Source organism: Macroventuria anomochaeta (assembly GCF_010093625.1).
Source record: "Macroventuria anomochaeta strain CBS 525.71 unplaced genomic scaffold BU25scaffold_20, whole genome shotgun sequence".
Taxonomy (NCBI): domain Eukaryota; kingdom Fungi; phylum Ascomycota; class Dothideomycetes; order Pleosporales; family Didymellaceae; genus Macroventuria; species Macroventuria anomochaeta.
Window position 1 is genome coordinate 128568 of NW_022985381.1, and position 25065 is coordinate 153632.

Sequence of the window (25065 nt, forward strand, 5' to 3'; positions counted from 1 at the left end):
ATATCATAATCACTAGCAGAGGCTTTCTTCTTCTCTATTTTTCACCCCTTCAGCCATCCACACAACCCTACACCGTTCTTTCAACTGCATAGAACCATCAGACTTCTTTGCAGCAAGATCAGAGCATCGATGACCAATCTATACTTTCACGTTCCTGGAGATGTTGATTGGATGGATACCGACGACTCGAAGGCAGAGGCGGACTACACCGAGCACACTGATCATACCTTTGATAAGGCTAGCCTCAAGCGTAAGCACTGGCTGGTGCTGACCGCCGTTGGTCTCCCACAGAGTGACTCAGAAGGACGCAAGCGTCTTCGCGCCAGCTCGACAGCTCGTCGCGACCCATTTACTCACCTACTACGCATTATACGCGACCTGATCTACGAGTACATGACCTTTCCTCCTTCGAGGATGAAGACGATGTGAAGGACGGGCAAAGTGCACGCAACCTTGCACTTACATGTCGTCAAGCGAAGCAAGAGTGGGACGAAAACGCCACTACCGCTTCTGGGTCTATGTGATGAAGATTACGGACTCGCATCTCAGTGAGATCAGGCATGTGATTTTCTACCCGCAAGAGTTGGCATTCAAAAATGACATGGCTTACGTGGAGTCACTCAAGGTCAGCACAGAGATGGAGGTTGGATTGCGGCAAATGACACTGGGAAGCACAACAACGCAGCCATAGTAGGCAGGCAACAGCTGATGAAGCCCTTCATGGACACTGACGGCGTTACTATGAGCGGCCACCAGCATATGAAGACATTTCGGATCGAGACAACATACGAAGTCGGCGAGGACGAGTGATCGATATGTACCCCGCGCGTCTCCACGTTTCCTCAAAATCAAGCTTTGGAGGCTGTCAGATCATTCGAGGAAAGTTAAGGGAATACGGATGCTGCATATGTGCCTTTCGGGGTTCATGAAGCAGAGCGAGAAGTGGCGAGTGCCTTCAAAGCCAGTCTGTATATAGTGTATGTTCTTTGGTGAGTGCTGGTATGGGAACTTGAACTGAGATTCGTTTGCGTTTCGGGCAAAATTTGGGCAGGTGGCGAGTAGCTCAAAACAATTCGAAACCGTCGCTCATCTTTCACAAGTTGAACATTCTTTGAGAGCTCTGACGCTATGCCTAGAAGCCACCTGAACAAGGAACAGCTGAGACCACAGCCGCTACGTGCCAGAGCGATGGGACAAGATCATGACATGCTTCCATAAGTTGCGCGGAAAGGATTTGTTATTCGTTGTTCTCTTTCCATGAATCTGTGAAGCAGACAAGATTTGTGGACATCCCATATTCACATAGCACCACGAAAGCGCAGATCCACGGACTTCGGTAGCTGTGGCTGTGCCAGTCGAGCTGCGTAATACCGATGTGTGCTGGGATTGGTCCCTACGGGGGCCAATATCTCTTTTGGTCTGCAAGCGCGAGCCTTCCTCACAACAAAGCTGGCGGTGATTAATCCATGATAATTTGCACTCACCAGGTCGTCGGAAATGCAACATGTGGCGTATGTTCAAACAAATAGCATCCTCGCGTAGCGGCAGGTGACACAGGACCACCAGGGGCACATCTCTTTCTGAAATGTGGGCGTTGTGACTGACGGACTTTGTGGATTATACAGTGATCACAAACCACTACTGGATGTCCGAGCGACTCGATCCTCAACTTCATTCGTACCCTCGTCAGCGCAAGATCCGCGATTGCCGAATGTGACCGCACTCCGCTGCTTAATGATGTGGTCTTCACGCCAACCCACTTCCGCTGCCTCACACACAAGCTTAGCCCCCACCACTCTCTGCGAGCAGTCTGCCACCACACGAAGCCGCATATGAACAGATTATAGTGAGAACCCAAGTAGAGATGGAGGGTGGGAAATTTGTTGAAGGCGTGAACCACTTCTCGGTTCCTGGCTCTGCGATACCGAAGAAGAGTGAACGGAAATGAACATGTAACGGACTTGGGAGAATGAGAGTCGGCTGCAGACATTCCTCTCCATTGCGGTTTGTCTTGTCTTCAGCTTTACCCAGATGCCGATGGCCAATACCCCGCAGAGAAGAATGGCGCTCGTATTTGGATATACGGATTTGACTTGGCCGTCACGTCGCGACCTTCTCCGCTTTCTATACCGCAATGGAGTCGCTCTCTCCGATGCTCTTATGCGGAGGGCCTTACAAGTACTCCAACAGCGCCCATTCACATGCAACGAACCGAAATCTTGAGCTTATTCTTCGTTACCTGCCTTTCCAGGCCCTACAATGCGAGCAATCACCCTCTCGCTCCTCGTCCTTCTCTTCCTGATCGCCACCACATGTGCGTCAGACATCACGTCGTTCACTGACGCCAAGTGCACACGATCATGGCGCGCACTCGACACCGTCAACGGCTACCCGGATGGACTCTGCAAACCGCTGAACGTGACGAAGGGGCAGAGCTTTCAGATCCAGGAGCTGGATCAAGGTTGCGCAGGTGTGTAGTGTTGAAGGTTATCATCGAGCCAAGCTGAAGTCTGCAGTGACATTGTACGGCGCCAACGCAGGTCCATTGCCGTGCTCGAGCGAAATGAAGATCGTCGGCCATCTCGCGACTTGCTATGACTCGTCATGGGTATATTACTCGATCGATGGATGTCTGCCGCCAACTTCTTCCAGCACAAGAGTGACATCCATGAAGCCAACAGCGACCGGGCCATCTGCGACCAAAAGTGCGAGTGCAACACCGGAGCCAAAGGTGCATACTGGAGTTATCGTTGGATCCACCGTCGCAGGAGTTTCGTGCGTTATTCTGGGCCTAGCGGGCATGCTGCTTGTCCTTCGTCGTCGCCGCAAGTTGAAGTCGTCGAAGCCGTCGAAGCCAAGGCATGAGCTTTCTGAAGATCGCGCACTTGCAGAGTCAGATGCAGCGGCCGAGAAGAGACACCCCAAGGAGCTATGGGGCGATCATGCAGCGGTTGAGATTGGGCGAAATAGTCGGTTCGAAGGAATGATGCGGGATGCGAGGCCTGTAAGAGGAGTGAACCCGCTGATACAGGTTCATTACGTGCCGTAAACAGGCAGCCTTCAGTATTGTGGTTGCAACCTAGCGTCAGTACATGATGAAGAAGTAGTTTGCTGAACCGAATGTCGTCTTCGTAGATCGTGATGTCAATTTGGTACTGCTCAAGGCATCAGGGTCAGCCGGATTAAGGATCCCCGAAAGCGTGTCAACTTACTAAATGGCTATAGAGCCCTTTCCTCCACCCTCAATTCCGCGAAGCAGCACTTGCTTCTTCGTCCAAACTTTTCGAACACCTTCAACGCCGTGTCAAGATCATGTTGCGCTACAGGCTGATCACCTCAAATAAAGTACGGTCTTGAGCTTAGGCCAAAAGATCCGCAACGTTCATGGGCATCTCGTCAATTTGGGTTGAGTAGTACACTGAGCACGATTAGTGGTGTTTCACTTGGCGGGAGGTTTCCAACTTACACTCGATGTCACGGAGGATACGAACATCGTCCTGGGTCACGAAGTTGATCGCCACACCCTTGCGTCCGAATCGACCAGAACGACCGATCCTGTGAATGTAGTTTTCACGGTTGCTCGGCAGATCGTAGTTGATAACCAACGAAACCTGCTGAACATCGATACCACGAGCCCAGACATCGGTCGAGATCAGCACGCGCGAGTTCGCCTGGCGGAAATCCTGCATAATGCTGTCACGCTCTCTCTGTGGCATATCTCCGTGCATAGACGAGACAGTGAAGTTGGCCTCGCGCATCTTGTCAGTCAGCCAGTCGACCTTGCGGCGCGTGTTGCAGAAGATGACGGCTTGTGTGATGGTGAGTGTGTCGTAGAGATCGCAGAGCGTGTCGAACTTCCACTCCTCCTTCTCGATGGCGATGAAGTACTGCTTCAGGCCTTCCAAAGTCAACTCGTCACGCTTGACAAGGATGCGAACGGGGTCGGTCATGAACTTTGTAGTCATCTCCAAAACATCGTAGGGGAGAGTGGCAGAGACGACGACGACCTGTGTCGCGGGAGGCAGGTAGCGGTATACATCGTAGATCTGTTCGCGGAAACCACGATTGAGGAGCTCGTCAGCCTCATCGAGGACCAGCATCTTGATGTTGCGAGTGCGCAGGTTGCGGCGACGGATCATATCAGCGACACGTCCAGGTGTTCCAGAAACGACATGCTGGCCGTAGTCGAGCTTGCGGATATCCTCGCCAACATTTGTGCCTCCAATGCAGGCGTGGCACTGCACGTTCATGTAGTCGCCAAGACCCATGATGACCGACTGAATCTGGGTCGCAAGTTCGCGAGTGGGCGAGAGAACGAGTGCTATCACATGTGAGCTTCAACCTACAATATTATGAATCATCACGTACCCTGTGTCTCGCGCACTGCTGTATCGATAACCTGGAGAATGGAGATAGAGAAGGTCGCAGTCTTTCCCGTTCCGGACTGTGCCTGCGCAATGGTGTCGCGACCTTTGCACACCTGAACAATCGCACGTGACTGGACAGCAGAGGGCGACTCGTAGCCGTAGGCGTAGATACCGCGCAGCAGGTTCTCCTTCAGGTGCATGGCCTCGAAGGTCGGCGCCACCGTGACCTCCTTGGAGGTGGAGAACTCCATCTTGTCGTCGGCATTTCGATCGATTCCATCCGCCATGTTTTCGGTCGTATTCGTGTTATTTGGGTGGTGGTGATGTGAGGTTGTCGAGACGATGCGCAAGAAAGTTTGGTGGAGAGTCTGCGGAGACGGAGCTTCGGCGAAACCTTGCTAGCGCGCTTTTCGATTTATCTGGGTGGGCGCGCTCCACCTCGAATGCGCCAACATCCACGCCGCTGAAGGTACTGCACCTACGATCACCTGACTGCTCCTACACAGAAGACTCACATCCAAAACAGGCGACTACAAACATGCTTCTCGACGAACAGCGACAGATCCACGAGGACCTGGAGCGCCTCGAAGATGCCGTTGCAGAGCGTCTTCTCGAAGATCCTCCACACGTAAGGAATACAGCTGCACCTTCTCGTACTTCCCTAACGAATCACAAACAGATCCGCGACCGTCTAGCACGTGATCACGACATTGCGCGATTCCTTGAACAGATAGAAACACAGTCCGGCCGGTTACTGGCCATATACGAAGATGAAGAAGGCAAGGACGAGGAGGTGCGCAACCTCACGCACGGCGACCCTATGGAGTCGTTCATGAAGGAGATTGCCAACGTCAAGGACTTCCACCGCCGATACCCCAACGAGCCCGTCGAGAACCTCGAGAAGGCATACAAGAAGCGGTCGCCCGAAGATCAAGCACAGTCGATCGCAGCCATCGACTCCATGTTCACTGGAGAGGAAGGCTTTGGTCGATTCTTCGATCTGACCACGCTTCATGAACAGTACTTGAACTTGTCTGTTCACCAACACGCGCGCCGCCTAACCTATCTACAGTACCTTGATCTATTCGATGTCTTTACTGGGCCACAAAGCAGCATTCGACGCGATCAGAAGAAGTCGGAGCCTTATTTCCAGTATTTGAAAGCGCTGCAAGAGTACCTCGAGAGCTTCATGCGCCGAACGAAGCCCCTAGAGAACCTTGATAAGCTATTCGCCGGTTTCGACAAGGAGTTCGAAGAAATGTGGGAGAAGGACCAGATTCCAGGGTGGGAGAAGAACGCGCTGTCCTCCGCGCCGACAAATGGGGACGCGCCGGGCGAGGGCATCTGGTGCGCTGCCTGCCAGAAGGGCTTCACAAAAGAGACAGTCTTTGAGGCGCATTTGACAGGAAAGAAACACAAGAAGGCCGTACAAGCGAGCGAAAACACCAGTGCACCAGCACAGACAAACGGCGCATCATCAGACATCCAACGGTTCAAGGAGCGAGCCGTTGCCGAGCGAGAGTTCAAAATCAAGAAGCTGGCCGCAGCCATGCAGACCGAGCGCGGTGATACTAAGGTCAATGTTGAGCGAAAGCAGGGCATGACAGAACGGGAAAGACAGCAAGAGTTGGAACAGCTGTACTCTGAGCAGCCAGCAGAGGGTGCGAAGGAGGACGATGACGAATCGGACGGCGAAGACAAGATCTACAACCCTCTTAAGCTGCCTCTTGCCTGGGACGGCAAGCCAATCCCTTTCTGGCTCTACAAGCTTCATGGATTGGGCGTCGAGTTCCCTTGCGAGATCTGTGGTAATTTCGTCTACATGGGGCGGCGCGCTTTCGACAAGCACTTCAACGAGCCTCGCCACATCCACGGTCTCAAGTGTCTGGGTATTACTAATACGACACTATTCCGCGAGATTACGAGCATTCAAGAAGCCGAGACGCTATGGAAGAAGATCCAGAAAGACAAGAAGAGGGAGAAGACGGCAGCAGAGAACGTCGTCGAGATGGAGGATACAGAAGGCAACGTCATGCCTGAAAAGGTCTACCGCGATCTGGCTGCTGCAGGCATGCTCTGAGCAATTCCCTGAATTAGAAGTCTCACTATTTGACTTCCAAGTTGAACATACTCAAAGATCAAGACCACAGATCAGACACAGCCACTCATCGTCGAGTCAAGAATGACAAGCCGCACTCTGCGGGTCCACTGCAAGCCAACAAGGCACACAGGTCTGGCCGATTGCCCTTGATGTTGCAGACGTTGTGCCCACGCGATATTTGAGAATCTATTGCTACCAATGTTCGGTGTTGAAAAGGGATAGAACGCAGGATATAGTCTGATAGCTACAAAGGCATCAGTGTAAGATATATACCCAAATGAAGAAACGCTGATGGTACTTTTGAATCCCACCAAATACTCAACTCCCTGCCCAATCTACCCCAGACTCTGATTCAAGCAGCCACTGCATCTTATGCATGACAATCTTAGTCTCACCTAGCGAAACGCCCATCCACGGACGCAAAACTCCACGCAATGCTTCGAAACCCTCTGAATCACGTACCGATTAACCTTCTACGCCTTCCCCCCAACATATCCCTCTGGCCACCACACCATCGGCCACATAGGCACACCGCCCGCCTCCTCCCCACTCGCCACCTCTCCATCCTTCCCACACTCCCCCTTCCCCAACCAAATCACCTCCCCGACCTCCTCAAAACCCAGTTTCTCATACACCCTCCTTGCGCCCTCATTACTCGCCTCGAGATAAATCGGCTTCCCTTCGTTCCTTGCTCGGTCCTGGAGATGCCGGATCAGAGCTGGTGCGAGGCCCTTCCCACGGTGCGCGGAGGAGGCGCCGATGAGTTGGATGTAGAAATAGTCTTCGCCGTTCGGGAATGTGGATTCCTTGGCGGGTGTTGTGGCGGCGGTGTATGCGTTGATGCGGGATGCGAAGCGTGAGGGACCCATGCTCCATAGTGCTGGCGCCAAACCGCCTGATAGCAAAAGGCCGAGCAGAGAATTCGCCCCAAGATCGTCCAGCGATTTGCCAGGTGGGAATATTGCCGCCGCGGCTTGGAAGTCTGGTGTGGAAGAGGTGGTTGGGGGTGTGGTGCTGGCGGACCAAAGTTCTCCGCCTGCCTTTATAGCTGCATTGCTTGATAAGAAGAAAAATTTCTGTAATGCGGCTAAGCGGGCGGAAGAAGGCAGGTGGTTCAGCATGTACGCTGTTACAGGGTCGGAGATGAATGCGTCGATGAGTGTTGAAGTGGCGCCGGGTATGGCATTTGGGGAGACGGAGTGTTGGACGTGGACTGGTAGTCTGGGTTTTGGTTGTGATGGGGAGGAAGTGAGGCCTTGTGTTGTTGTAGTTGTTGTTGCTGTTGCTGACATCTTGGAGACTTGAAATGGTGGTGTGCGGAAGTGTGACGGTGAAGTGAAAGTCAGTAATCTCAGGCTCTTGAGGTTGCTTTGGATGGTTCGTGTTGATGTCTTCATTTCCAGTGCGGAAGTATTGAAGGTTCACTTATGCTGATGGTTTTGAGATGTGGCTGATGTAGGTGAATTGCTACTTTTCGTGGCTACAGTCAAGAACCCTTATGTTTGACCCAACCCATTGCATCAGACCAGAGTTTTAGTCCTCGGCACCCGCGGACGGGCATCGGTGCGCTCGGACTTCGTGGTGTTGCGGCTGAAAATTTGCCGATGATGTAATTAGTGCGGCTTGGAGTGGCTTGGACAATGGTTTGGCAATGACTACTCTACAGTGCCCGAAGAAAGGCCAGCAAATGGTGTGCATTAAATGTTGCAAAGTCTCCGCTGGATTGCGATGCAATGAAGGTGATGTTGACAGTAACACGCGAGACGTCTTTATGCTGAGAGCGACCATCTCCCTCCTGTCGCCTTGCCTAGTAATCCACTCATTCCTCTCTTTTTCTTCTCTTCTCCATTCTCGTCTCTCTCCCTCCTTACGATATTCGTCTCTGTTCTCGTGGTCTTCCCATTCAACCTACTATCGGTACTTCCGTTCTCGGGTCCGCTACTCATACTCATAAGCGGAGTATCCGGCAGCTCAACCCTGCCATACGTCGCCGGGTCAAAGTGCTCAGATGCTGGCGGAGCTGCCGGCGTCCATTCGACGGTGATAGACTCGTCGCGGCTGAGTTTCTGGTCATCAAACCAGAGCTCGAAGCGTATGTCTGCTGGGCCGATGATGACACGGATGGAGTACTCGATGCGTAGGTAGTGCTTTTTGAGGGACCAGAAGTGGGCGTTCTTAGCGACAAATTTCTTCTCGTCGGCAACGGAGAGGTCGGAGGATATCTCGCAGAGGAGGCGTGTGTCTGAAGATGTCAGTGTGCAGTATTGGGCTGATGATAGACCTGTACTCACGTTCGTTCATCTGCTCCGGCAGTTGGGCGGCTTCAAGGTTACTCTCGATGACGCTTGTTGGAAATGCTCGCCTTGGATCCCCGGGACTGACGTTCTTGACGAACCGATGGACGATAGGATTGTCGACGCTGACCGGCTCGCCTTTTTTGACAAACCATGCTATCGCTTGCGTGATGTACATCTTTCCATTCAACGCATCCTTGACTAGTTGCTTCCCTTGATGCTCTGGATTGCGCTTGTCGTACATGATTTTGCATGCTGTGCCGTAGGAAGCTCTACAGCATCGCCACCCGAGTACAGAGTGCGATGTAAGCAGCTTGCGGATGCGATCCGCGACAAGGCCTTTGCACACGGCAAGCTGAGGATCTGGTGCTATGCGGACAGAGATAGATTGCGCATTCGGAATGGCTGTGTCTTGGTAGTGCTGGCGGAGCTGGGCTTGCACGTACGCACTGTTTCCCAATCCACCTGACAGGACAAGGTGTGCGACTTGCTGGTGCGGAAGCTTCTGTTGCAGGATTTCGAGTTGGGTATCGATGAGTTTGAAAAGTTTCGCGATCTGCTTGTCAAACAGACGCTGCAGATCATGCCGATCAAACATCACCTCTCCGTTGCGGATGCGTGCTTCGGGAGCATAGTTGTTGTATGTGTATGGTACACGTGGGATACCAATGCTGAAGATAGGTGTGTCGTCCGGTGCGCCATACTCGCACTTGACAGCTTGAAAATCCTTGCTCTTCATCATCTCCCAAGCTGCATCGGCTGGTTCGATCGGTAATGGAACTGTGTTGTGGGCAGCAGTCAAGCGCTGCGTAACAAGCTGCTCGAACTCGTAGTCGATGGCTGCACTTCCTATTGTCTCACCAAATACCACATCTAACTGCTGCAGATTGATAGTCTGATTGACTGTTCCAGTAACGCGCAAGACACTCAAGTCTGTTGTCCCGCCACCGGCGTCGCATACCAGCAGTATATCGTTCTCGTGGAAGATTCCGGGTGCCTCAATTGATACATGAACAGCAGCAGCTTCCGCTTCGGTAAGGCCGATTCTGACGCTATGTTTGGTCTGAGAACCGAAGCCTGCGTCGCACACTATACGTTTGAAGTTCTCCACGGTAGGTACAGGAGCCCACGTCGTGGGCACACTGAAGATGAACTCAACCCGTGCGTCCTTCCATGTCACTCCGGACAACTCTCCGCCTAACTTAAACTTCAAGTAGTCGTACAGCTTCCGGAGGTAGTCACAGTACCATCTTTCGACTTCTTGCAGGCTGGCTGGTGCACCTTCAGGGTCCTCAATCTGCTTCTGTCGTAACTTATCTGCATCAAGGCATGTTTTGAACCACTCTTTGTACTCTTTATCCTCGGAGGTAGTCTCCGCTGCGGTTTCTGAGAGGAATCCCCATGATGACGGTTCGTCGCTACCGCTTGGATAGACCACAACAGTTGGGACTTTGTTTTCGTTGGCCTGAAAGCGACCTGGCCATTTTTGCACCCAGCGAACGGTCTCACTACCGATAGAAAGGTTTGCATATGATACTCCGGTACCTGCGTTGAGATTAGAGTTTAGTCATCGCGATGTGAGGTGAGATGGAAGGATGAAGGTCTGTTGCACGTGCAAACATAGGGTTTGATCTAGTCCTAAAAAGGACGCTAACGCCAAAACTGCGGGCCGTGCCTCGTGCCTTCCAACCTCTCCTCCGTGCAACACTTACATGTCATTCCCAGGTCAATACCAATCACCATGTGCGGCTTCAGAGCAGCACTCATCTTGCGTATTATTCGAAAATGCCAACCGACCAGGGTTTCTGGTGTTCACGAAGCGCCGGAAGGCCGAACTTCTTAAGACAGGATGATATGCAAGTATCCATCTTCTGGTCACAGCCTTGCGGCACAGCAATCACCGCGGAACGCCCCTAAAAATCCCAGACCAATCTTACCACGCGTTGTTTTTGGTTGCTTTTGGGGGCTGCAGCATGTTGGAGCCTGTCAGCGCTATTGCATTTTCAGTTGCTTGCGATCCTACAGTATGTTTCAACTGGTTGAGCCCGCTACAAGAGCGGGGTGAAGGACGAAGGCTCAGACCACACTGCATGAAGCTCGCTATAGACAAAATTGCTTACAAGAGGCTGATCGGTAACGCAGAACCTCCCTATCGGTACTGCGCTCGCATCCATTGTGAGCCATAAGCATCGGTCCCTCTTTTGACAAAATGCGCCCTCTTCCCGCGGATTATATCTCTTCATCTTCTCTTGACCTTGGTAGACAGAGATGGCAACAACTACGCCATTCCCGCCGACGGATGCTACTTCTGTGGGCTTCGTACCACTCACAGTCCCTTTCCAAAACCTTACATTCTATACCAAGGCTGAGAAGACAAATGAATTATTGTACAATCTTTCCAGCCCAGCGACTCTCTCTCCAAATTCAGCGACTGGTATTGTTGCTGGAGGTGCTGCAGCAGCCAGCATAGTGAACCTCTTGTGGAATTCTGTAGCTTCTGATCTCGAATGGTGGACTCAAAAACTGGAGGATCCGAGTCCCATAACGATTTCCCATCAGCACGTCGCGATCTCTGCAGTTGTTTCATCAACCACTGTTCCGTCTACGAACTCTGCTACTCTGTCCGGAGCCACCCTCGCGAGCAGCATAACCGATGCTTCTGTATCAAATGCTCTGCCATCGTCGACAACAAATTCGAAACAGACAAGTACCCCACAGCCCACTGGAAATGGAATATCTGGAGGCGCTGTTGCGGGAGTTGCCATTGGCTGCCTTGTCGCTGGCGTCCTAATTGCTGGTCTTATTGCATGGTTTTGTTGGGGTAGACGCAGGGCGAGTCGCCTTCGGCATCACGAAACAAGCGCCATAGCACTCATGCCTCCCGAGAAAGGGCCCATGGTACATACGAGGCCATTGGGGGGTGAAAGCCCGCTTGATCTGAGTACTGGTACTGGGCTTCCTCAACCACTGGAGGATCAGGCTATATCTGGAGAAATCTCGAAGATCGGCAACCTGATCAAGAACCACGTTCAAAGCTATTATCACAGCAAACCTGTGAACCCAGGACTCATAGACCTCGACGACATCGTCGCTCTAGGACGAAACCTGCCCATCTCCACCGGAACTCTAAGCACCTTGCTTGACAACTCAGCGACTAGGGAAGTGGCTTTGAGGTTCTGCATTGCTTTTGCCATCATCACAAGGCTACAGAGTTATGGAAACCCTGCAGAAAGCCTACTGCCACCCGAGTTCTGCGCCCCAATGCGCGAGATTTCGGACGCAAAATACGGATCTAAAGGTGAGGTGCTCTTCTTCATTGTTGTCGCGTTCAAAGCTGATATTTCCAGCTCACACCGTGAAAGCAGCACGCTGGCGAGCCACGACTGCAGAGTTGATGCATTCCACATACGTCCAAGATGCATTCACATCCTCAGATCCTCGAAATGCAGCCATTCGTTCGCTGACACATGTTCTGGAAAACACACTTCAGCCGTTTGCCGATCTGCGCATGAACAATGAGGAACGCAAGCGCAACTTGGAGGAGATCCTCAAACGGTCTGCAATTTTTGCTTTTACACTTTTCTCTCAGCCGAGCTCGTGGGACTTTGATTGGAAGGAGGAGCAGGGCGTCAAGTCTGGCGAACTCTGCATCTTTCCCGCTCTCGTGCAGGTGACAAACGAGGTCGGGGAGCCTATCAGACCACCCAGATCCTTCAGCGAGGCTGTGGTCAGAAGGCTGGAAGGCTAGGTAAAGCCACACGCCCCCTACGGAAGTAGCACTCGCATGAAGGCTAAGCCTCAGTCAGCTTGGAAACATGTCTCTCAGGCCAAGCACATTGAAGACAGTAAGGACAGAATAATACCACAACTAGGCGTGACCACCAAATAAGTCTCCTTTCCGTAGACTCAACCTCACAAGATGCATTCGGCCCCCATCAGGAGTCAATGTCGTGTTTCACATAGTTGCTGACAAGCTTAAGCGAAGTCATCAGTGCCTGTGAATAGGGAGCTTTGCGCCGAAACTTTTGACACATTCATCTAAGTGGGGCACAGCTTGTCAAACCCGGCGCTTACCTTGCGAATACTGCGCCCTCCCGCACTGCAGATGGGTTGCACTACCAGAATCCTGGCCACTTATAGTATACCCGAACACATGCAACAGTCGCTAATTTCCGGGCGCACCACATGTCTTTGGCCCCATCACAGTCTTGAACTTCCATGGTCTACGCCTTGGATTAAACACAAATCCTTTGCGACTGATTGAATTACACCAACATCGAACCTAGTTCAGACCCCTGCAGACCACATGCGGGTTGTCCTATTCGTGTCTCAAGTCGATCCTCCTCTATTGTTTTCATTCAATATTACGGGGCTGCTGTCTTCATTTTCGCAAGCAGAGCTCAACCGCACACCAGCAGGACTTCGAACAAGATGATAACATGCGTGAACTTGCACTTGCCTGAGACCTTGCATCACAGCAACTTGCATACCTTAGGGCAAACCAGTGGCGAAGAGAGGACATCGGCACAACTTCATCGCAAGGAACAACGGGCAAGTCAGGATACCAGTGTATCTGCCAGCAAAAGCTCTGTCGACCAAAAAAGCATATCTTCGGACGCCACGTCCAATGTCATCAATCCTACCGCTACGGTTTTCGACTACGCCGAGTTTGTCTTTGCATCAAACAAACGTTCCGCTGAGGCAGAACTCTTCGCAAGCCTGATCTGGCGCACAAGGCAGGACCTTACTGAAGCGTCGCGACTGTACCTGTCTCCGACTGTCACCAATTTCCTTGCCGCGTGGCCAGATAGAAAAGCCTGGATTGATAAGATTCTGTCAGACATTCGTACGGCATTGGTCGATATTGGAAGCCACATAGAATCTGTACGCAGCAGCCGAGACGATGACGAGATGTCAAAGATGAAGCGCAAGTTCGAGTACATATTGAGTCACCAGAAACGCCTCGCCTCTAAACAACAAACATTAGCCAATAGTCATCAGATCTTGTTGGGGGCGATACAAGTCATGCAGACTGTCGAGCAATGCGTTGGCTTGGGAGGATCTGTGCCGGATCCTATCTTCGAGGCTCCTGTTCGACCATGGCTTCGATCTGACAGCGACATTGTCCGCGGGCCTTACTCACGGCGATCGAGCTCAAAGAACCTATCATCATTGAGTGTCATAGCTTCTGAGTCGCGCGACACATTTGAAGGTAGGTAGTCTTTGTGTCGAATGCAGTAGATCAGCGCCACTAACGCCATGCCAGTGAACCTCCCTGAAGCTTCACCAGCTGAGCTACCTGGAAGCACACCGGATGATCTTATCCGTTCTGGCACTCAAGAGATTTTCAAAGCTTCAAGGCCTCGAAAATCGCACTCATACAACGACACAAGAGTTTATCCTCCAGCAACCGTGGATGCGCCGTTCCATCCTCTGAATAATCCTTCACAAGGCGAGCAAGAACACACGAAGCCTGACACATCACAAGTATCATCAGATAAACTTTCAGATCGCAATGGTACTCAAGAGGACGTAGTACACGACCAAGCCGACCGAAGGTCTGCCCATGCTCCTTCCTCTTTAAATGCTGTTGTGGACAGAATCATCGAACGAACTCAGTCTATCGCCTCTACAACAGCGTCAATCAAAATGCCAGTTCTAGCCAAGCGCTATCGTCCGCGTCCGGTCCATGTACAAAGACCACACCTAAGGCACCATTCGTTACCCTCAGAGTTACCTCTGTATCAGGGCCAGTCATCCCTCGTAGATGATCTGAGAGAATGGATTGTGCAAACCGCCGCGAGTGATCAATTCACAGGGACCACTTTAACTCGCTCACCCACAGTGTCTTCGACCACGGGATCGATTGCGTCGCGTCAGGAGATGATGAAGATGCTGGTAAGCTTTCCAAACGTCAGGGAGGATTGCAAGAACCCCAGCATGGCAGACAAAGCAGTAAGGGATCCTTCAGCCGCCCAAGATAATACCACTACAGCCGCAAACTGCCCACTTCCACCATCAGAGCCTAATAGCCCTCCAACGATTTCCGAAACCGCACACTCACAGGACAACACTACGTTGGCCTCAGGTTTCCCGTTACCACCATCACAGCCAAATAGCCCTGCAACGGTCTCCGAAACCGCACAATCCGAAGAAGACCTCACATTGGTCTCAAGTTTCCCATTGCCACCTTCACTGCCGAGCAATCCCCCTCTTGTCTCATCTAGTCTTCGACAGACTGAGCGCACAGTATCGCCTAGTCGAGTCTTTGCGATTACACGCAAACCTTTACCTCCAGCGGTGAAAGACAATATATCAGTTGGATCTTCACCAACGACTTCGCCAAACCGACATCACTCCGAACTGTTTATCGACGGCAATGTGACTGTTGTGCCACCGTCACATATACACGGCACTGACTCTGACGTACACGCAATGGAGTCACCAAAACAACCTCAACGTCCGCCGCCGCCTCCACCACCAACATTGCCACCAACCGAAGTAAATGACTCGCTAGCAGCCTCCCAGGCACAATCTCATAACTCACCCAAGCCCTCCGCCATCCTCGACACGGCCACAGAAAATCCCAAAGCCGAAACATTACAGCATCAAGAACTGACTCATCGACTCCTACCTCAGTCCCTCGTCCCCTCATCAGCAACTCCCGCACCACCACACCCTTCTAGCCCGCCACCACTGCCACCAAACGAACCAAATCAGCAGGCTTCAGTCCAGTTACCGCCGCCAAACACACCATCAGAGCCGCAGAACACACCACCCGTACCCACGGTACCTGCGGTGATTCGAGAGACGAGTGTTGAACAGCCGAAGGCGAGAACGGCGGAGGCGAAGCGGAGGGCTATGCATGCGCGGAGGATGAAGATTGCTTTTGGGTAGTGAGGAATGGGAAGGTTGGGTGAGGAGTTAGTGGGACTTGAGTGAAGGTGGGGGAGGTGGTTCGGTTGGATGGGAATTGCGGGAAATGGTGGGAGGAAACATGTGGAAGGAGAGACTGAGACTTTGGCAATACGAATGAATGGATACCTCTCTGTGCAAACTCACTCTCCCCCACTGTCTCTGCACTCCAAGCTCCATAGAGCCATATCACACAGCATCCAGTGCAAATACAACCCATCCAAAGCAAAACATCACGTACACATCACCCCTACCCTCTCCTTCCTCCTTGCATGGTGTCTCCCCGGCCTTCGCACTCGGTACTCCTCATCTTCACCCTCGTCCTCACTCACATTTGGCGTCAGCATTTCCTGCCCCTGACGCCCACTTGCGTCCCGGGTCACCTGTATTTCTGAATCTCCTAGAACCGCTCCTCCTTCGCGCCTTCTCCCTATCTTCGAGGTCACGAACGAGGTCCTACCTCTCTTCCGCCACCAAATTCGAAATCCTTCCACCTCCTCTCGGCGCTCTTGACCCTCGCTCCGGACTTGCGGCGCGAGACCGAGTTTTTGGCTGGGGTGTTGTGGACTGGCCTCGCGTCCCGTATGCGGCTCGCCCGCTGTTGTTTTTCGCTCGGACGAGCTCTTCTTCTTTCGCCTTCAACGTCATCTTTAGCAGGGTGTTTTCGTTCTTGAGAACCGTGTTTTGCTGCATCAAGGTCTTGTGGCTCCTATCAAGATGGAGCTGCTTGAGCTTGGCGACTTCGCCTGATGCTTGGTGTGCAAGTTTCGCGTTTTGTGTCTTGAGGGATGTGAGGTCGGTTTGTAACTGACCAGCGGTGTTTGAGGCGTCGCGATATTGCTCTTTGGTGTATTCGAGGGTTTGTTCGGTGGACTTGGCGGACTTGAGGACTTTGTTTCGTTCAATGTTGGCGGCTTCGAGTTCCTTCCGTAGGCGAGTGATTTCGACGTCCTTCTCGTTGGTGGACGCGAGGCTGAGATTCCGTTGGGCTTCGAGTTCTTCGCGGAGGGTTCTTTGCTCGGTGGCTTGAACCTCGACTTGGGTGCGCAGCTTGTCGTGATTTCTGGCCATGCTTTCAAGGACGCGATCGACTTCTGCTTTCTCGTTGAATAGCTTGCGGTACTCCTGTTGTCGGTTTTCGTGCTCGGTCTGCTGCCTGTTCCACATGATTTGCTCCTCGCGATGTTCTTTCTGGGCTCGAAGAAGCTCAGAATTAGCTCTGTCGAGACACGCTGCAAGACGTGCAGTCTCCGTAGCTGCGGACCCGGGCATCGAGTCGCTTACGCGCGTGACCTCATGTTCGTGAATTGCACTGGAATCTGGTGTTACACGTAGCTGTGGAGTGTACCGCACACGCTTTGCTGTGTCAGAGTCATCTGCTTCCTGCATCACTCGCATTAGTGACTGCCATCCGCAATGTTGTTGTCGCGACACTTACCAAAGGACGCTTTGTGCGTTCAGGGGCTGGAGACGAAGTTGCAGACCTCACGGACTGTTGTGTTGCATCATAGTCCAAGAAGCTTCTTGCACTTCCAATTGAAGGCAACGGCCACTCTGTGCTTTCTTGATCATCCTCGAGTACTAGCCAAGACGCAATCAGTTTGGCCGCTTCTGCAGCACTTGGCGTGTCTATATCGACCGGGTTTCCAATCTCGCTGCGTTGCTCAATCTGGCCGAGCCCTGCTAAGATAGTTTCGATGTGCAGTCTCCTTTCTAAGTTTGGTAGGATGTAGCGCTCAATATGACCAATCGTCTGTGAGATTACCAAATGAAGCACGGGTATGGTCCTTCTTGACGCCATAGCCCAATTACTTCGCCGTATTTGCGCAGCACTCTGTACGCCGTCCAGACAGATGATGAGATCGGCGGGCCTTATGATAGGAGACGCAGTGTTCGGGAAGATGGTGATCGTGAGAGCATCATTGGATGCATTTGACTGGTATCCCTTGGTCGGCATGTTGTAGTTGTGGGCTGCAGCAGCAAAGAAAGTCCTCAAGATGTTGAATAGCGCATTGCTATCTTGGTCCAGAAGAAGAATGATGTGCATGTCCTTGTCTCGCAAGTTATTGAACAGTTCTCTCAGAAACTTGAACTTAACGGAGTTATCGATACCAAATTGGGCTCCGTGTTGAACATCCGTTGCCGACCGCATTTCAAAGCCTGTCGTAGACTCTGCTTCAGCATACGTAAGATCTGGATGTGTCTCTACAGCTCTCAAGTATGTAATGACTTGTTCCGCTTCGTCGGTTTTCTCAGGAGCTGGATCCATTGCCTTCGCCGCTGCGCCCAGAACTGCATTGAGTAGGTCGGTTTTCCGCTTGATGTATTCGATGTAGGTATCTCTCTGTCGTCCCTCGATGAAAAGTGGTACAATGTATTCATCGTTTTCAAGCTGCAAATCATCGTTGTATATACTTTCATCGTCGTCATAATCATTGTTCTGGTCAACATCATTCATCTCGTCAATATTGTCATCTGGAGACACCCTGGGAGACTCTATAGGCCTACTGGGTGTGGTCGCAACTGCAGCGGCGAGTTCAGCTTTCTCTTGTGTTGGTCCAGCATCCGTATTCGTCGAAGTCGCAGCTAGAGGGTTCTCCAACCAAGACTCCGTGGCTTTGTCCTTAGCATTCGCAAAAGCGACAGTTCGTAACGATGTCCGTGCAGGTGGAGCAGGTGATCGGTCGGGTACCGTCGAAGGTGATCTCGTACCCTCTGCTGAGATATTGATAGTCGGCGGAGCAGGCACTCTGTTGGACTGTAACGGTGATGCACTTGCCACTGGTGCCGTGGAGGCAACTGAGGAAGGTTGTGAAGCCCTAATGCGCTTTCGTGGAGTGTATGGGTTTGCAGCTCTATTGGCCGCTTGTAATTCTTCGAGTCGTCGCGCAGCTCTTGCTGCCGTACTCTCCGTTGTGCTTTCCGCCATCTTAGACAACGAGGAACGAAGAGTCGGTGTGGCCGGCCTAAGTGGAACGTTCGAGTCTAATGTCCTCAGCGAATAGCTTGGCGGGTGGGAGATTGGTGAAGAACTGTGCTCTACTGACTGCAGCTGGCGCTCTGGAGTCTCCTGTGATGAGTCGTGCCGCGAACAGGGGCTACTATGCTTTGATCGAGGCGCTTCACCCGGGTCAATCTCTACAGTAGCACGTATGCTTTCAGTGACGTCCTCTTGAGTGCTCAGGTATGCACTAGAAGGTACGAACTGGGCGTTGTGTTCGCGTGAACCGGCCGATTGCTCGGTAGATGGTGGCTGGGAAACCACAATAACGTCGACTTGATCAACGATCTCCTCGATATCTCTGCTAGCTGCGTCTTCGAGGTTTCCGTCGTTGGTCTGAGTGTGCGACAATTGAGACACAGAATGTCTCTGGGGTGATGTATGTGATTGTTCGTGCCCAAGCGGTTGGCTGATCTCGTCTATGGTACTGCGTTCCTCGCTGTCGTTGAAAGCGCCGCTTTCCTGATGAGCGCCTGGAGAATCTTCGCTAAGCCGTGCGCCTAGGACTTCGTGTGTGCTACAGGTTCTTGGAGGTTCTATCAAAGCCTGTTGGGTGAACTTCGTGGCAGATCGAGGATCGAAGAAAGCTGGGTACTGTGAATGGAAGGGAAACTGTGCGTTCTCTTCCAGAACAGAACGCTCAGTTAAGGAGATCGCAGTCTCGAGTCGATGCGCAGGGCTCAGCTGCTCCTCGTCGGTTACACCTTCCCGGGCTGTAGATGTGAGCTGAGAGATCTGGGGTGTATCTGCAATAGCAAGAAGCTCTGACTCCGCTACGCTTGTGATAGGCTGCGCGTTATGCTCCACAGATTCCGGCTGTTCTTCTGTGGCTACGCTATGCTCGCCTGGCTCCTGTGTTGGTGGCTGGAGATCTCGGGCAGAAGTTTCGTGCTCAAACTGTGTAGTGCTCTCGACGAAAGCAACCTCTTCTAGAGACTGCGCCTCGTGCTGGTCTTCTGAACTGTGCGAGTCTGTTACAGCAGGTTCAGTATGGCGGCTGCTCGCTGAATCGTCCTGAGTGCCTGTTTGATCGGTCTTGTCAGATGTTACGGGTGACTCAAGCGTGTCAGGAATCTCTGGCTGCTCCTGCTGGCTTTCGAGTTGACGCTGACTGTGCAAGTCTTGGGTGGTGTCTGCGACTGTTTCGGCAATGGACGTTGCAGGCGATTGAGCGCGTGCACTAAGCGTTGGTGCTGCGTCTGTGTCGAGGAGACCCTTCACATCGATTAGCGAACAACCAAACGACCACGCATAGAATTCACTGACCGAGTACCCCACGATGTGCTCCTCAGTGGACTCGTCACTTGAATCCGAATGCAGGCTCGATTCTAGCTCTTCCTGTGTGACCGGAATGTAGCTCAAGCTACCAGCAGAGCTCTGTGTATCTGGTACAATGCCAGAAGCACGGAAGGCACGTTGCGACGTAAACAGCTGTGAGCTATCTAGGTCCGTGTCCTCAGTGATGCTTTTGGCTGGTGAAGGCTGCGACTCTGGTATCTCAGCGTGGAGCCCGTACTCGCTGCAGTTGAAACTATCACCGCGCACGTCAATGTTGACTTGCGGAGACGTCCAGGCAGGTATGGGTGCGCCAATGTCTATCGTTGCACTGCTTGGTGCTGCTACTACACTTTGACTGGTCTCTGCTGGGGACTTTATCGCGGATGCTGATGCTAACGTCTCGGGGCTCTGGATGATGCGCCTGTTTCTGGCTCGAGTCTGCGTTGCTTGCGCCGGCGATGCTTCTGGAGCACTTCGTTGTTGCGTACTACTCTTAGCTGTGGCAGCCGCCCTTTCCTTCTCTTGGGCCTGCCGTGCCTGCTCTCTCTTCCAGGATGCGCGCAGTCTTTCACTCGCGTTGCTTGCCCTCTCCCAGGTAGGTTCCCACTGCTTCCCAGTTGTAGGATCAACGCCTTTCCATTCGACAAGGTACTTGAGTCCAAATCCTTGGCCAGTTTGCTTGAGTATGCGCAGTGCTTCCCACTCTTCTTGACTACCGTTCGCAGTTCCTTCCTCTTCGCAGCTGCTGCTATCGCTGTAGTCTGTGTCCGGCTGTGTATATTTTGACCGCTTGTTCGATGTAGTTCTGGTCGGCTTGCGCTTTCGTTTCGGAGGCGCCATTACACGACAGGCGCGCAAAGAATATTCCCGAAACTGGTGGTCGAGGCCATGGTCAGTAAGAAGCTTGCGTGGTGTCGAGTGCTTGGTGTTGTTAGAGTGTTGGAGCTCTGGGAAGCTGTTGCGGGACCATCATCGACCGAGCTACTGACGTACCATCAACCAATCAACGCGTACCGTGCGCGTCGCGTCGATGCCGTCGAGTCCTCGAGTATGCTCAATTGCGATCAATCAAGAGCAAATACCAAATAGATAGTTGAGAAAATAGTGAAGATAGAGGAAATACCAGGCTTCGAGCTCAAAGTGAGGTGAAGTGTCCAGTTCATGTCCTGGCGCTAGAGATGAGCAAGTCAAGTTGCGGTCGATCGAAGTAAAGGTAAGCAAACACACTTGAGCCATGCAGCGTACAATCGGATCTTGTTGGGAGCAAGTACACTTCTAATCATTGTTTTACTATCCAAGGGCCATGAGAAGTAGTTGTGGTAGACCAGGCACGGTGCAGTCCTAATTCCACCTCCCGCCTCGCTGTCCACGACCACCATAACCACCTCTGTTATTGTAGTTCCCACCACCTTGATTTCCTCCATACCCACCACGTCCACCTTGGAAGCCACCTTGGCCCTGGTTCTGGTTCTGGTTATACCCTTGATTCTGATTTTGCTGCTGATTGAACCCTGGATTGTTCGCTTGCTGGAAACTATTCCATTGATTATTAAAGTTGTATGGGTTGTTTGGCATCACAGCAATGTTCGGTAGTGGTGGAGGGAACGGTCCGCTGAAGTTGGGTGGTGGAGGTGGTGGAATGCCCCCAGGAAACCCGCCAGGTGCTTGGAAAGGCATTGGTGGGGGCGGCGGAGGGAAGGGCTGCATGGAAAACTGCCCAGGGAATTGGTTCGGCATCGGTGGCTGTGGTGGAAATGGCGGCGCATTGAATGGCGGCTGCGGGGCTTGCGAAAAGTTGGGTGTAAAGTTCTGGTGAGCGTTTTGCGGGAACTGGTTGTTGCCAGGACTGCCCTGAGTGTTGCGGTTTGGTGCTTGCTGCCCATTCCATTGCCCACTAGACTGCGGTTGGCCTCTGTCTAATGGCCTTGGTGGCGGTCGTCTGCTATCGTTGTCGCGGTCATCGAACCTTCTGTCACGATCGTTGCGGCCTCTCTCCTCGTCCCGTTGTGATCGACGTCGACGGTCGTGGTGACGACTGCGTGACCGCGAGCGACTGTCGTAAGATGATCTTGAGGCGTAGCTGCCACTTCGGCTACGCCGATCCCTGCCCCGCCCATGAGAAGATACGGACGATGACCGTCGGCGCCGTCTGGGCGAGCGCGAATAGCGCCGTCGGTCGCGCTGCCTTTCTGGCGCAGCTTCCATCCGCTCAGCATCGTCCCTCAAAGTCTTGATGCTTTCAGGCACACCGTCCTTCTGCATGTCCTGGCAAAACTTCGTAGACCATCCGTAGCCGTTAGATACGGTTCTCGTCTCGCCAGTCTCCTTATTACGCTTGACCAATTGTCCCATTGGATCCAGCCACAAGTTGTACTTCTTTGTTTCGCCCGTTGGGTTATCGCCGGTCGGTGTGTGTTTGAGGTCGATGTTCTCGAAGTAGTTGTCGAGCAGCTTGCGAACGTGGGTCGAGACGGGCTTCTTGTCGAATCGAGCGACCTTGATGCGGTACGGGTCAAGAGGTCGGTTTGGCTGTTTGACCATCTGATCGAGCATGTACGATGCTGGTAGCTCGTACCATGGTGCTGTCTGGTCGCCGTGATACTCTGGCAGAAGGTAGTTGCGTTTGCGGATAGGGGTGCCACCTTGGGCTTGCAAGAAGATCTCGTCTGCCCGTTCCCTCAGGCTCTTCAGTAGATCCTGACTAACAAGCTTGTTGACAGCCCAGTAGTTGATGATAGCCCTCAGCTTCTTCTCCACCTGCGAGTCCTTCTCCACAGCGCATGATGCTGCCAGCTCGACAAGCTCAGCAAGATGGGATGTAAACTCGGTGCCAAGCAAGCCGTGCTTTGCGGTACTGTTACGGTGGTACTTGTCAGTGTGAAGCGCATCATTGACGACCAAAAGAAGGTCTAGTCGATTGCGCACAGCCTTCTTTGCCGCTGCTGGCATTGTTTCTACGACGACTGACTTGGAGACTGATACCAGGTAGTCTCCGAGCACTGCAATGCGGATCCTGGAGGGAGCTATGTGCTTGACAATCCACTCTGTGCATTTCTAAGGACTTCGATTAGTCTGCTCACGACCAACGACCGATAGTGGTATTGCAATCAGATACCTGGATGTTCATGGGCGTGTTCTGCGCAAGAACAGCATCAATGGCGCTGAAGAGTTGCGAACAGGCTTCCACAGAGACGGGTGGCAGACGGGTTTCAGGCTCTTCCTTCTTAAGGCTTTGCCTGAACTTGAGTTGCGCAATGGTAATGACAGTTGTCGCGCGCTTTGCATCATCGTTTTGCGCCATCTTTTTCAGATGGTAGCGCGGCGACTGCGGTGTTGCTGAATGATGGCGTGCCTGGTGAAGGAAGGATGAGACGCGCTGTTCATTGTTTTTGGTTCTCGCGCTAGCCTGCCTTCCCGTCTCAACGTCACGCCGCCAAGTCCATCAAAGCGTCCAAACCATGTCTTCGTCCGATGCTATTGAGGACGAGCTGACTTCGATCAACGCCATCTTTGACGAGGGAACACTGTCACCGATCGATACAAGTGCCAGGTTGTTTAGTCTTCGGTTGCCGTCTTTCCCTTCAATAGTCCTTCGCATCGAATTCCCTGCAGATTATCCAGATGCCCCGCCCTCGGTTCTTGGGACTCAAAGCGTCGGCGACGATGTGCCAAAAGGTATGGGAAGTCGAGCAGTGGATGTGGTGAGGGATGTGCTTGCGCAAGTGTATCGACCAGGAGAAGCCTGCATATATGATCTCCTTGAAGATACGCGAGAAGCTTTGGAAAAGGCGGGAGAGCAAGGAAACTTTCATCTGAACGATCAGATAGAAGAGCAAATACAAGAGGAGGAGATATTGTACGCCCCACAAAGATCGACTGCTGACATTGGACCCGAGCCACCATGGATAGTTGGAGAGCCCATCAGTGAGAAGAAATCGGTCTTCCTTGCCCGCGTTGCTCCAGTCTCATCGCCAAAACAGGCCAAGGAGTATGTTGCGCACTTATTAGCAACAGATAAGAAGGCCGCCAAAGCAACACACAACATGACATCCTGGCGAATCAAGGGGCCAAACGATACCGTCTTCCAGGACTGCGACGACGATGGCGAAACTGCCGCCGGCAGCCGTATGTTGCATCTGATGCAATTGATGGACGTGTGGAACGTCATGGTTGTCGTCACACGGTGGTATGGCGGCGTACATCTCGGTCCAGACCGCTTCAGGCTCATCAATACTGCGGCAAGAGAGGCCTTAGTACTGGGAGGCTTTTTGAAAGACAACAAAGAAGAGGGAAACAAGAAGAAGGGCAAGAAATAGATAGGTCGACCAAGAACGCACGACGCCCGCCACCAATCTTTTCCTATCGAGCTTCCTCCAACTGCAGATGGAATGACGCGAATTCACGTTCTGCTGCGCATGACGTGCCATCAGCAGTCAGTATAGACTCCGGCAAAGTACAGCGGTTTCAGGTGTCCAAGTCAATGCTCTTGGATAGGCAGAGCGGCTGTTGAACGACACGAAGAGATTTGCAAGGTTGGGCGCACTTGTCAAGCACTGCAAGGTCGTATCGACAACGGCAAGTGCAACTGACGATGAACGAAAAGCATCCACACACTCTCAATACCCAAATGTTCTCCTCCATCTGTCTCCACGCGTTCGCCATATGCTGATTACGCTGATGGCACAAAATTGCAGCAGTCGCCACAGGAGACAGACTTCACATCCTGCTCTTGCCACATTCACCAGCTCGTACAACGTAAAACAGATGTCCGGCAAAGCACACAAGGGCGATTGCGATACAAGTATAGCAAGATGCAGCCAATTTGGGGATGCCACTAGTGATCAGCGCACGTTCCACCAGCAAAAATCTAGCTTTTCGCCAGAAAACTCTACCGCGCCCACGCGACCCTTGCGATGCGTGCAGAGAGGCAAAAAGATTCGTATCTCTCCGACGGGGAATCGAACCCCGGCCTCCTGCGAGCTGTTCCGAAGAATGACAAGCAGAAATACTGACCACTATACTATCGAAGATATCCAACCGATGGTTGGGAAGAGATGTGATCGATGGTAGATTCTAAAACTATGCATAATATATTGCAGACAACATTGA

At 52.4% G+C, this 25065-nt stretch overlaps 11 protein-coding genes and 1 non-coding gene across 12 annotated transcripts; 6 read left to right on the forward strand and 6 right to left on the reverse strand.

Annotated features, from left to right (window-relative positions):
• Positions 1–129: 129 nt before the first annotated feature.
• BU25DRAFT_459261 (uncharacterized protein) lies at positions 130–810 on the forward strand (the record flags this gene model as incomplete). The annotated part of the gene is made up of 3 exons (XM_033710268.1): positions 130–425; positions 475–625; positions 673–810. The coding sequence occupies 3 exons, from the start codon at positions 130–132 to the stop codon at positions 808–810; spliced, it is 585 nt and encodes a 194-aa protein (XP_033560749.1).
• Positions 811–1410: 600 nt separating this feature from the next.
• On the reverse strand, positions 1411–2276 carry BU25DRAFT_90393 (uncharacterized protein). The gene has a single exon (XM_033712229.1). It carries the CDS (start codon positions 1988–1990, stop codon positions 1481–1483), a length of 510 nt encoding a protein of 169 aa, XP_033560750.1. The 5' UTR covers positions 1991–2276; the 3' UTR covers positions 1411–1480.
• Positions 2260–3049, forward strand: BU25DRAFT_459262 (uncharacterized protein; the record flags this gene model as incomplete). The annotated part of the gene is made up of 2 exons (XM_033710269.1): positions 2260–2470; positions 2517–3049. 2 exons carry the CDS (start codon positions 2260–2262, stop codon positions 3047–3049), a joined length of 744 nt encoding a protein of 247 aa, XP_033560751.1.
• A 310-nt stretch (positions 3050–3359) lies between these two features.
• On the reverse strand, positions 3360–4654 carry BU25DRAFT_431986 (ATP-dependent RNA helicase fal1; the record flags this gene model as incomplete). Its single annotated transcript, XM_033708691.1, has 3 exons — positions 3360–3418; positions 3467–4321; positions 4369–4654. The coding sequence occupies 3 exons, from the start codon at positions 4652–4654 to the stop codon at positions 3360–3362; spliced, it is 1200 nt and encodes a 399-aa protein (XP_033560752.1).
• Positions 4655–4828: 174 nt separating this feature from the next.
• Positions 4829–6759, forward strand: BU25DRAFT_491917 (uncharacterized protein). The gene is made up of 3 exons (XM_033711602.1): positions 4829–4836; positions 4894–4995; positions 5047–6759. Exons 2-3 carry the CDS (start codon positions 4906–4908, stop codon positions 6445–6447), a joined length of 1491 nt encoding a protein of 496 aa, XP_033560753.1. The 5' UTR covers positions 4829–4836; positions 4894–4905; the 3' UTR covers positions 6448–6759.
• Positions 6760–6941: 182 nt separating this feature from the next.
• BU25DRAFT_343351 (uncharacterized protein) lies at positions 6942–7760 on the reverse strand (the record flags this gene model as incomplete). The annotated part of the gene is made up of 1 exon (XM_033702948.1): positions 6942–7760. One exon carries the CDS (start codon positions 7758–7760, stop codon positions 6942–6944), a length of 819 nt encoding a protein of 272 aa, XP_033560754.1.
• Positions 7761–8077: 317 nt separating this feature from the next.
• Positions 8078–10559, reverse strand: BU25DRAFT_411539 (uncharacterized protein). Its single transcript, XM_033706576.1, has 3 exons — positions 10475–10559; positions 8760–10307; positions 8078–8710 (listed from the first exon to the last, which is right to left on the reverse strand). The coding sequence occupies exons 1-3, from the start codon at positions 10527–10529 to the stop codon at positions 8238–8240; spliced, it is 2076 nt and encodes a 691-aa protein (XP_033560755.1). The 5' UTR covers positions 10530–10559; the 3' UTR covers positions 8078–8237.
• A 471-nt stretch (positions 10560–11030) lies between these two features.
• Positions 11031–12510, forward strand: BU25DRAFT_343373 (uncharacterized protein; the record flags this gene model as incomplete). The annotated part of the gene is made up of 2 exons (XM_033702950.1): positions 11031–12060; positions 12110–12510. The coding sequence occupies 2 exons, from the start codon at positions 11031–11033 to the stop codon at positions 12508–12510; spliced, it is 1431 nt and encodes a 476-aa protein (XP_033560756.1).
• A 432-nt stretch (positions 12511–12942) lies between these two features.
• Positions 12943–15809, forward strand: BU25DRAFT_449153 (uncharacterized protein). Its single transcript, XM_033709626.1, has 2 exons — positions 12943–13974; positions 14029–15809. Exons 1-2 carry the CDS (start codon positions 13194–13196, stop codon positions 15657–15659), a joined length of 2412 nt encoding a protein of 803 aa, XP_033560757.1. The 5' UTR covers positions 12943–13193; the 3' UTR covers positions 15660–15809.
• Position 15810: 1 nt separating this feature from the next.
• Positions 15811–23310, reverse strand: BU25DRAFT_449154 (uncharacterized protein). Its single transcript, XM_033709627.1, has 4 exons — positions 23072–23310; positions 21308–23010; positions 17116–20911; positions 15811–17060 (listed from the first exon to the last, which is right to left on the reverse strand). The coding sequence occupies exons 1-4, from the start codon at positions 23255–23257 to the stop codon at positions 16134–16136; spliced, it is 6612 nt and encodes a 2203-aa protein (XP_033560758.1). The 5' UTR covers positions 23258–23310; the 3' UTR covers positions 15811–16133.
• Positions 23311–23393: 83 nt separating this feature from the next.
• Positions 23394–24528, forward strand: BU25DRAFT_90513 (UPF0029-domain-containing protein). The gene has a single exon (XM_033712230.1). The coding sequence runs from the start codon at positions 23415–23417 to the stop codon at positions 24270–24272; it is 858 nt and encodes a 285-aa protein (XP_033560759.1). The 5' UTR covers positions 23394–23414; the 3' UTR covers positions 24273–24528.
• Positions 24529–24899: 371 nt separating this feature from the next.
• BU25DRAFT_t86 lies at positions 24900–24986 on the reverse strand. Its single transcript has one exon. It is a non-coding gene; the product is annotated as a tRNA-Asp (tRNA).
• Between the last annotated feature and the right edge of the window lie 79 nt (positions 24987–25065).